The sequence below is a fragment of the Emydura macquarii genome, unplaced genomic scaffold, assembly GCF_026122565.2.
Source record: "Emydura macquarii macquarii isolate MOO-44397 ecotype Brisbane River unplaced genomic scaffold, CSIRO-AGI_Emac_v2 contig_1253, whole genome shotgun sequence".
NCBI classification, from domain to species: domain Eukaryota; kingdom Metazoa; phylum Chordata; order Testudines; family Chelidae; genus Emydura; species Emydura macquarii.
The window spans coordinates 15,518,285-15,530,431 of NW_027131390.1; the positions used below are offsets into that span (position 1 = coordinate 15,518,285).

The 12,147-nt window shown below is 40.1% G+C and overlaps 1 protein-coding gene across 1 annotated transcript in view; it reads right to left on the reverse strand.

The window, feature by feature from the left end:
* Window positions 1–3,127: 3,127 nt before the first annotated feature.
* Window positions 3,128–12,147, reverse strand: part of LOC137153136 (synaptotagmin-like protein 2) — a 66,505-nt gene continuing 57,485 nt past the window's right edge. Inside the window, exon 17 of the mRNA XM_067548208.1 lies at window positions 3,128–7,257. Coding sequence (XP_067404309.1) covers window positions 7,112–7,257 — 146 coding nt within the window. The 3' untranslated portion in view covers window positions 3,128–7,111. The remainder of the gene's footprint in view (window positions 7,258–12,147) is intronic.

Below are 12,147 nucleotides of genomic sequence, written 5' to 3' on the forward strand. Positions count from 1 at the left end.
AGACGAAACACAACACACGAACATGCCGTCAGCCACACTTCTATCCGCCGCTCAACTACTTGGTTAGAAACAGTATTGGGTTATTTGGTCGATGTGTGGTAATATATTTTTCCATGTTACAACTGAAGTCATGAAAAAAATGCCCCCAGATTTAGCCAGCAGGATTTTGTACTTTGGTTTCCCCACCTTTTGCCTTTAGACAGGCCAGTAAACACAGGTGGAGGCCTAATTCTGGAACATTAGAGAGATTGAATTGCCATGAAGGCATGGCAGATCCAGCTGTGTGACTTTCCATTTTATTAAGAAGCAAATATTTGCCTCTTTATTTAAACCCATTTGCCAGCTCAGTGCCCGTGCAGCAGATGTGCTAAGTAAGCCTGCCTAGAAAAGAGCCTTCACGGGCCCTTTGTTACATTTTGGATTAAGTTGATTGGTAGCGTGACAGGGAACCAAATAATAAATGTTGACCCCCCCCCCCCCCTTAGGGCTTGGGCCTGCCTGAAGACACTCAGCACCTCCCAAGATAAGGGCCTTATTGCTTGGCTTATTCTTCAATCTCCTAACTTCCTGGGGCATGTGCCACAGTCCAAATCCAGCTAATCTGAGCTCTAAATCTGATCTGCTGCCTGCTAAAAGGCTAGAGGCGCATGCTAGGCTTTAGCAATGCTGTGAGAAATCAGCGAGCTACGATGCGATACGATGCTGCGATGGGCCTGGCTGTGATCCGAGAAACCGACACAGGAGAATAATCAGAACGTTTGAAAGGGAACCCGAGAAGTCTGACAAACCTGGCAGAAGATCTGAGGAGCCCAGACGAGAGGTTAGATGCGTCAAGCTCTCTCTGGAATCTGCTCTGCCCATGTCAATTATTAATTGTTACTATTTACCAAAGGCCAAATAGAGATACCCAAATGTTGATTAACACCATATGTCCCTAGCAGTCCTCTGACTTCAGGGGGTCTGTTTGTGGAGTGAGGTGAGTAGAGGAATAAGAATCTGGCTGTATTGTTTAAGGGGGTGTGCAGAAAATGGAATCATAGACATGTAGGGTGGGACGAAAGGTCATCAAGTTCCTGCACTGAGGAAGTGAACTTAGACCCCCCCCGTGACAGCTGTTTGTCCAACCTGTTCTAAAAAACCTCCAGTGACGGGGATTCCACAGCCTTCCTTGGGAGCTTATTTCACAGCTTAAGTAGCCTTAACGTTATAAAGTTTTTCTTAACATCTAAATCTCCCTGGCTGCAGATTAAGCCCATAACTTCTTGTTTTATCTGCAGTGGACATGGAGAACAATTGATCCCCATTCTCTTTATAGCAGCCTTTGACATTTGACAACTTATCAGGTTCCCCCTCCATCTTTTCTCCAAACTAAACATGCCCAGTTTTTAACCTTTCCCCATAGGTCAAGTTTTCTAACCTTCTACCATTTTTGTAGCTCTTCTGGATTCCTCTCCAACTTTCTCACATCTTTCCTCAAGTGTGGTGCCCAGAAATGGATCAAATTCTCCAGCTGAGGTCTGACCAGTGCTTAGTAGAGCAGGACAATTACCGCCCACGTCTTACATATGACACTCCCGTTAATACACCCCAGAATGATATTAGCCTTTTTTGCAGCTCTATCATTGACTGCTGTTTAATCTGTGATCCACTATAGCCCTCCGATCCTTATTTACCTAGTCATTCACTTTCTTGTAATCGTGTATGTGATTTTTCTTTCCTTGGCACTTGGCTTTATTTAATTTCATTTTATTGATTTCAGATCAGTTCTCCAATTTGTTAAGGTTGTTTTGTGTTTTAATCCTGTCCCTCCAAAGCGCTTGCCCCCCCCTCCCAGCTTGGTGTCATTTGCAAATTTATAAGAATATTCTCTTTTCCCTTATCCAAGTCATTAATGAAAATATTGACCAAATACTGGACCCAGGACTGACCCCTGATGGATCCCACTATGAATCCCACACCCTTTCTCTTTGACAGTGGATTAGCACTCAACCAATTGTGCACTTTTGTTATAGTAATTTAATCTAAACCGCATTTCCCTTGTTTGCTTACGAGAATGGCATGTAGGACTGCATCAAAACCTTACTAAAAATCAGCATATATTGCATCTATTCCTTCCCCTCACCCACTAGGCGAGTAGCCTTGTCAAAAAAGGAAATTAGGTTGGTTTAGGCATGATTTAGGCATGATTAGGCTCTTGGAAAATCCATGCGAGTTATTTCTTATAACCCTCTTATCCTCTAGGTGCGTAGGATTGATTGTTCAATAATTTGCTCCAGTATCTTTTCCAGGTATTGAAGTTAGGCTCACTAAGCTGATGATTTTCTAGGTCCTCTTTGTTCCCCTTTTTAAAGATAAGTACTATGTTTGTCCTTCTCCGGTCCTCCGGCACCTCCAAGAATTCTCAAAGGTAATTGCTAATGGTTCCAAGATTGCTTCAGCTAGTTCCTTACGTACCCAAGCATGAATTTAATCAGGCCAGGCACCTGGTGCTTTTCAGATATGCAAGGTCCCATCACAGAAGAGCCCAGATCACATACAGATGCAATCTCCATTTCACAAATGGTTCCAATGTGCAGTAGGATTTTGCCTTCTTGGTACTTGTGAAATGGAAATCTTTAACATGTTGGGCCTGATCTCACGTCACTTTTATGGTGGTGTAAACTTCATTGAAGTTACTTGCCATAAGATCAGGAATCAGGCTCATGGTCAAAACCCCTGAACATTGGCAGGAAAGGGTAAAAAATCAAGATCCAAGTTATATTGATCTAATTGTCTTCTATTGCTTTCTTCTGGCATTCATGAAACAAAACTAGCTGCAAAGAGATAGGTGCTGCCCTGCTATGGTGATATTCATGTCCAATGGTATATGTTTTCAGTGTAACATCTTATCATGTCTTTGCAAATATATTTTAGTGTGACATTTTAACATGAGTTAGCCAGTGTCTTTCTGACAAGCTTGTTGATGGCAGCTGCCAAAGTGAATAAAACACATCGGGGAAAAATCCTCTTGGAAATAACAGAACATGACTAACACCTTAGAAATGGAAAAAAATGTAACTAAATGCGGGGGGGGGGGGGGGGGGGGGGGGGAAGGAGTTAACTAAGAACAACTACATTGAATACACACTTATAAGAAACTGAAGTGTGGTTTATTGATTTTGTTTCTCTCACACAGATCAGTTTTACACATTCCTTTTGGTTTATTTAACAAGCCCACAAAAAATACAGTATTTCTTCAAGCAACTCTTATTACATAGATTTAGGTTGTCGGGGGGCCTACTAATATTTCTCTCTACATCTTATGAGTTTCACAATAACCTCAATTTTGCTTTTTTCTGTCTTGGTCAAGAATAGAGCTAGGCAAATACTTAGTAATAGATATTTTACTCAATGTATGTTGACTTTTCCTATCTAAGTACAGACAGAGTCTCTAGATGTTATTCAAGATTATTCACCAAATTATTTCTGCTAATTTGTCCAAAGATTGTTCATAAATGGTTTGTTCCAAGTATTTGGTATTCATAATCTGAGCAGTTCTGATTGGACACAGGTCACATGATGTGCTTCCGTTTCCTGAATGAAAGAGCAAAACTTCTTATAATCCGGCTTCCTATGTATGTCTTGTTATTGGTGAATTAAAATGTGCTATTTGAGCAAAACACCCCTGCTTGTTCACAAGATATTTGCAAAAAAGCAGATATGAAAGGGGCAAGAACCTAGTGAAAGCACATTCATTCACGAGTGCGGAAGAATGGTCACGGGAAATTTTTCTGCAGAATTTGCCCAGGTCTAGTCAAGATATTAACTTTTTCATTTAAAAAAGGCTAGATCCTGCAACCCTTCACCACATGGGTAGGCCTGCTCAGGACAATGGGACTATCTGTGTACCACCTGTGATTGGTGGTTGCAGGGTCTAGCTCTAAGAACCATAACTTTGGTTTAAGCTGCATGCAAAGATCCCACTGAGTTCAAAGTTGCATGCTCATATCCAGGGGAATTATGCCCTAAATACCTTTACTATGTATAAAAAAAAGCCCTGTCTCCTTGTTTAGTCCATCATACAAAAAACTAATAAATACAATCAGAATCCTTTTGGTCTATTTATTTCCAAATTAATCTGCAGCACGTCAGCATGGACCTGGGCTATAGCAGCCTATAACATTAAGATACTTCCCCCCTTACAGGTAGAATTCACAGATGACAAATGTCAACATCATAAGACATACCAATAAGTCATTAACCTTTTATTTGCTACAGGTTCCTCCCCTCCAATTATGACACTGCCATGTGACAAAGTGCCTTACATTTTTGCTAATAAAGTGCTTTCTGTTTATTAAGTGAAACAGATATGAGATGGTAAATTTCTCCTACCTCACACAGGACTATGGTACCAATGTATTATGCTTTGCGGTGTAATCTTTTAGTCTGATACACTAATAAATACAAAAAGCTTCTGAAATTAATCAGGGCTTAAATTTACAAACTATTGAACAAACAACAAAAAAACCCCAATGCAACCTTAAAACAAAGAGACACAGATCCCTATATCTTGGGCCAATCTCATCCAAACCTCAACACCAGAGCTGAACTTGGCCCATTAACACTAATTATTTCACTTTATTGGCACCATATTATGAAAGAACTGAACCTTAGATGTGGTGCTAATAACAATTTGAAATAAATATTTAGATGCCCTTTTCAAATTAGTGTGTGTGTGTGTGTGTGTGTGTAAGTGTGTGTAAAAACAGCAGTTTTGGCACCTTCATCACAAATGTACAACATTGTAAATCAGTAAAAGAAGAAAGAGATATGTATTTGCACTAGGGGCCAAGACACGATACCATTATTCACAATAAATAGCACTTCACTCCACAAATAATCCCATAGAAATCAGTGGGACCACTCACGGCGTTAGTAAGAATATCAGGCTCTGGTTGGTCCTATGTAAATAGAAATTCAGTATGTTATGGGCCAGATATACTCTTACTGTGGTAATTAGCACCTTAGCCAAGGAGTAATCCTTTCAATGCATGAAGTAAAGCATTACTCCATGTAAAAGTATTGGAATCCACTCAGAGTATCTCCATTGAAATCAATGAGGCTACTCGTGGTAGTAAAGTTAGGATTTTAAATTTAGCAAATCCCACCCTGGGGCCAATCTAAGATCCTTTTGTTCACACTTCATAGAGGCAGGCAACGGGATAACTTGTGCGTGGGTGATTTGAGCCAGAATGGGAGTCACAGAATGTATCTTTAGGATCGCTCTCTCTTTGGTCTTGTTTTCCTAGGGGCTATTGCTTAGTGTTTCAATACTACGGCTGGTGAAATTTTTTCAACAATGGTTAAGAACATTATCAATAAATGATTGGTTTACTAAAATGAAATTTTTAATGAAAAAACTACCGACTTCATCATAATGTTTCTGGGTTTGTGAAAAGTTTCTTGATAGAGAACATTTTTGATTAAGACTATCATTTACTTCTGATTTGGTTTTTGCTAAATTGAAAGTTTATGATAATCTAAGAGGGGTTTTGGTAAACAAATAATGAAGAAATCCACAAAAATGGATCAGTTTCAAACCCTTCAAAAGGAAAACAAGCATCAAATATTTTCATGACTTTTTTTTCCTCCCCATTTCTCATCCAGCTCTACTCAGCTTTTGGCAATTTGCTTTTAAGGTCAGATAGCTAGAGAAGAAATTTCTCCAAGAGTTACTACTCTGGACTTGGCAAAAATGATTCCATTTAGTGTGGCATTCTCTCTTTATTTTATTTTGTATATATTTGGTTATTCAAACCATGATAATGATTGGGTATAAGGAGATTATTTGGTACCTGAGGGAAATCATTCTATTTAATCAGAATATGTACATTTGAAGAGGAGATTACAAAACTGCATTTTAAAATGTTGCAAAACCTCTATTGATGTGAAGAGTGCAAAATCCCTGTAAGCTGCTATATAATGATAACTCCAACACAGACTGCAACTTGTTACATCAGTTGAGAGAAAGGAAGATCAGAGAAGTAGCCAGAGGTACGGGGAGCAGTGGGAGATTTCTCCAGCTCTTTTTACTATGTAACTTGTTGTTACTTTGGTTCAGTGTGTACAGTCATGGAATACTTACCTTTCCCAGCAGGTTCAAAAATCTCCCTCCACTACTTGTTTTATGGCTGCAGTTTTGACCTCTCTTAATACACCTCATCAGGCTGCTTCCTCCACATCATGATCTCATACTTAATGTTTTATATGCAAAGTATTTCAAAGAATTGATTTGGTCGAACAGTGATTCAATCATATGTTATATTTGGCCAAGTGACTGCAAACTAATTTATATCCCACTGCAGTTTTCCTTTAACTACGTGACTGCCCAAGGCCACAGAGAAGGTTTGTGGCAGGGCTGGGAATAGACCCAGGCTGGTACATTAGCTGCAAGACCATCACTCCTCTTTTCCAAATAAAAGCCATGTGGAATTACATGTATTGAATTCTTCTCTGACATCCCAGTCATGTTGCTACATTGGCTGCTCCAAAAACAGTCCTCTTTCCGCAGGTTCACCTTAGATCTCAAAGCAATCTAAAGGGGAATTTTCCTCTGTGCCACAGCCACATTATTCCCAGGGACAGATGGCAAGTTGCTATTCTGAGATGATGCTTGCAATCCTGCATCCAGTACAAATCGTACCACTTTAAAGGGAATATGAATAATACCAAGCAGCAGCTTTATTACAACTAACACACTGCACAGAAAAACAGCACAAAATCCAGTAGCAAAATAAACCCTGTAATAAAAAAAAATATTTACACCTCCACTTCCCTGCCAATGGACTCAGTCTAATGAAACTTAAGATAGAGTATATAAATGATTAACAAACGTAACCGGTGTTTTTTCTTGGCCTCTTGGCTAAGATCAAGCATAGCATCAGTTTAGCATCTTCTAAGTGCTCTACTGGGGAATTAACACCATTTAGCACTTAACATCTTCAAAGTGCAATCCAATCATCATCTAATTAACCTGACACATGTCTGGGGAAGGGAGTGGCTCCCTTCCCTGGTCTTGGGGAGCTTTCCAATTCTAATGAACATGCTCAGTTTGAATTGCACAACAGAAGTTTTATTTCAGTTTCCGCCTCCCTGCCAGCGAGCGGAGCGGCAGCGATCCTTCAATCCATTCATTGGAGGCTGACATCATTTCCTGCCAAAAGGCCACTTCCTCCTGTGTGGAGTCCATCCAGTCCACAGGGATACCATAGCTAGTGCCTTAGAAAGAAAAAGAAGCAGTTGGTCATGGCAAGAGATGCAGAAGAGGTTTATATTACATGCAAGAATACTTAAATGTCATCTAGTCCTGCATTGGGGGCCCAATCCTGAAAGGGGCTGAGCACCCTGAACACTTATTGTTCCACTGCCGGGACCTTGAAAGTCACATTTACACATTTCAGGCCAAAGTCAGTTTAAATGCCCAAAGTCAGAAGTCCCTTAAATGCAATCTGCAAAGGAAAAGGATAGTGGGTTCATGCCCTTTCTCTCTCTCCCTTTTTTTTTTTTTTTTTTTTGGATGGGTAAGGAAGGCCTAAACATGCATTTGTTTTTAAAAGGAACTTGTTGTGAGCCTGGGGGGGTGGGGGGAAAGGTTCCTTTGGGTTTTTTTTTTTGTTTTGTTTTTTTGTTTTTTGCCTGTTTTAGATCAGAAATTCACACCTTGTCTACCTTGAAAGCACTAGTGAAATGATGGTATCACGAAGGTCAAGAGACTGAAAGCTCAGCCAGTGAGAGGTGAAGGGATTTTTGTCAGACTGTTCAAAAACTTTTGGTGTTTTTAACACACATTTAACACCGAAGCTTAATGAACATTTTGGAGAAAGGATGTCATTGTTAAAGATTCAACATCCGTACTTAAATTAACTCAGAATTGCTCAGAATCCATACATGTGGAGTCCCTAGAAGGTCTTGGAGCAAAGTGAGTGAACACCAGACTTGACATTCCTGATAGTTTAAGATAAAAATCTGAGCAAGAAAAAAAATGTTTAAAATCTCCTTTTTTTGCACCTCATATGGTGTCAGTCATCACTATCCATCATCTTTTACCTGTATATTATATCCCTTTCCACCACCCATCATTTGAGTCCTCTGTTTTTTAAGCTCTTACCCTGCAAACACTTATACACATGTAATTTTAAGCACACAAGTAGCCCCATTGAAGTCAACAGAATTACCCATTTACTTAAAGTTAAAATGTGCTTAAGTGTCTGCAGGATTGGGCCAAATGACATGAACATTTTGGGCAAGGACTGACTCTGTACGTTTGCACAGTGCCCAAGATAACTGGAAACCAAACCAAACTGGGGCCTCTGGGTGCTAGTGTGAGATACATGATAGAGAGATAACAATAAAGAAGCAAAAATATGGCACAAGCCCAATTTCTCAAATAGCCTCCTTTAAAACTTACAGACCTTTAACAGTGGTACAATGAAGATAGACATCACTGCAAGTTTTAGAGATGATCAAAAATAATCGTGAATTATTTTTTAAAGAAAAAAAAACATTGAGAACAAAATGTTTAAGCACAGCAGCAGTTTTTGCTACAAAGTGCAAATAGAATTTAAAGATGCATCCAAATATGGATGTGAATGAACTAAGATATTTTAGGACTCATTCAAAATATTACTGAATCCTGAGACATTCAGTTTGATCAGGTAGAGCCCTGCAAATCCACACATATCCGCTTTATATCTGCAGACCCTTTCTTGCAGGATTGAATGGTCATGGAGGTCAGGGCACCTCTGACTTCTGGGGCAGAGCTGGAGCAGCTGCCAGGCAGGGTCACAGCTGATCAGCTGTTAGGCGGGAGGGTGGGGCTGATCAGCTGTTAGGTGGGAGGGTGGGGCTGATCAGCTGTTAGACAGTGGGCAGGGCTCAACAGTTGATGGGGGACTGCTGGCTCCAAAACAGCTGATGTGGCAATGCAGTTAAATCTAAAACAGGAAGGGCGGATTGTGGGTAAGGTAAAAGTTTGTTCCAGCGGATGCAGATCCACATATTTGTATCTGCACAGGGCTCTCCTGATCGGTCTACATTTCTTCCATATAGGAATCAAGTTTTTGATACTGTAAGAATGTGTAAATTTAATTCCAATTCAATTACTCTAGCAATTCTCATCTGCCTAGCACTTGGCTTTAAGTTCAAACAATAATCTGTTTTAAGCACCTAGAAGATAATAGCGTGAGAAGTAATAGCCAACATGGATTTGTCAGGAACAAATCATGCCAAACCAACCTAATTCTCCTCTTTGACAGGGCTACTGGCCTAGTGCACAGGGGGAAACAATAGATGTGATAAATCTTGATATTAGTAAGACTTTTGACACAGTCCAAGATGACATTCCCATAAGTAAACTAGGGAAACGTGGTTGAGATGAACTATAAGGTGGGTGCACAACTGGTTGAAAGATCGTACACAAAGGGCAACTATCAACAGTTCATTTTCAAACTGGGAAGGTGCATATCATGGGATCACTCAGGGATCTGTCCTGGGTCTGGTCTTGTTCAATATTTTCATTATTTTTTTGGATAAGGGAGAAGAGACTATGCTTATAAAATTTGTGGAGGACAGCAAGCTGGAAGGGGTTTCAAGCACTTTGGAGGACAGGACTAGAATTAAAACACATCTTGACAAATTGGTGTGAAATCAGCAGGATGAAATTCAATAAGACAATGCAAAGTACTACACTTCGTAAGGAAAAATCAAATGCAAATCTACAACATAGGGAATACCTACCTAGGCAGTAGTACTGCAGAAAAGGATTCAGGGCTTATAGTGAATCACAAATTGAGTATGTATCAACAAACGTGATGCAGGTGCAAAAAAGGCTAATGTCATTCTGGGGTATGTGAACAGGAGTTGAGAGACACGAGTGGTAATTGTGAACCTTAGCTGGATTTCTGTGTCCAGTTCTCAGCGCCACCCTTTAAGAAAGATATGGACAAACTGGAGAGAGTCCAGAGGAGAGCAACAAAAATGATAAAATGTTAAGAAAACCTGACCCATGGGAAAGGTTAGAAAAAGATGGGCATGTTTAGTATTGAGAAAAGAAGACCGAGAGGGGACCTGATAACAGTCTTCAAACATGTCAAAGGCTGTTATAAAGAGGATAGCAATCAATTGTTCTCCATGTCCACTGAAGGTAGGACAAAACATAATGGTCTTAATCTGCATCAAGGGAGATTTAGATTAGATATTAAGAAAAATGTTCCAACTATAAGGATAGTTAAGTACTGAAATATGTTATCAAGGGAGATTGTGGAGTCCTTATCACTGGAGGTTTTTAAAAACAGGTTAGACATACAACTGTCAGGAATGGTCTAAATATACTTGGTCCTGTCTCAGCATGGGAGGGGAAATGGACCAGCTGATCTCTTGAGGTCCCTTCCAGCCCTATATTTCTATTATGATGTAACATAGCTAAGCAGATAAATGTCTGAATATGTACCATATCATATGGACAACAGTGAATCCTGCATGTGAGATTTTTATATCTTGTTTATTAGCTTGTTGTGGCTGCTATTTTCACACTTGGGAACTTCATAACACTCTTGGTGACATGTCAGGAGACAGAAAACAGAGGGTGTGTTAGCAAGTCCAACACTGTTAAGTAGGTCTGCGAGGAAGATCTTCCAACAGCTACAAAGTTTTCCAAGTAACCCCTTGGGACTGTTCATCCTGTATTATGACCCACTGAAATTTCATCTGTCCCTTTCCTCTCAGCAAGGCCTCCCATGACAATTTCCTGCTCTAATAATAAATAAATGAAGTTTGGAGTTTTGTATTTTTCTGTATGAAATTGCTGAAGTGCAACAAGTATAACTCACAATCTGCCAAGATCTTAATGTAGGATACGCTGCAAGCTAACCCACAATGAGCAACATGAGAAAAAGACAGAGAACAGATTTCACCAGAACAGAATTCATTTCTTTAGCATCAATAATGTGGATTATAATCTCTGCATTAGGAGGTAACATTTTTTAGGTCAACCATTTATGTTAAAGGCAAGATGACTTGGATAATGGAGTGGAGAGTACGCTCATAAAATATGCAGATGACACCAAGCTGTGAGGAGCCATAAGTACTTCGGAGAACTGGATTAGAATTCAAAATCACCTTGACATCAACAGGATGAAGTTCAATAAAGACAAGGTAAAGTTTTTCACTTAGGAAGTTAAAAAAACAATTACAAAATGGGGACTAACTGCTAGGTGGTAGTGCTGCTGAAAAGGATCTGCGGATTATAGTGGATCACAAATGGAAGATGAGTTACCAGTGTGATGAAGTTGCAAAAAAGGCTAATGTCATTCTGGGAAGTATTATCAGGGGTGTCGTATGTAAGAGATGGGAGATAACTGTCCCGCTCTACTTGGTACTGGTGAGGCCTCAGCTGGAGTATTGTGTCCAGTTCTGGGCACCACACTTTCGGAAAGATGTGGGCAAGTTGGAAAGAATCCAAAAGTAAGCAACAAAAACAATAAAAGGTTAGGAAACCTGACCTATATCAGGAAAGGTTAAAAAATCTGGGCATGTTTCATCTTGAGAAAAGAAGACCGAGGTGGGACCTGGTAACAGTCTTCAAACATGTAAAGGGATGTGATAAAGACGACAGTGATAAGTTGTGCTCCATGTGCATTGAAAGTGGGACAAGTAGTAATGGACTTAATCTGCAACAAGGGAGATTTAGGTTAGATATTAGGAAAAAAGCCTTTCTAGCAGTAAGGGTAGTTAAGCTCTGGTACGCACTTCCAAGGGAGGTTGTGGAATCCCCAACACTGGAAGCTTTTCGGACTTGTTGAACAAACGCCCATCAGGGATGGTCTAGGTGTATTTGGTCCTGCCTCCGTGCAGACTGATGGCCTCTCACGGTCCCTTCCAGCCCTACATTCCTATGATTCTATGATGATCCCCCCAACGAAAGTGGTGGTGGTGCGGAGGATAATCAGACTGGAATGGAAGTGAAGATGCAACGAAGGACGACTGTCCAAGTGAAGGACAGCGAAGCACTGTGTCAGAAAACATAATTCCTAATGGACGTCCATGTAGAAATCTAGGTTCAGAAATATGGACATCATCTGTATTCCACCCTTTGTCTATCTGGTCTATTTG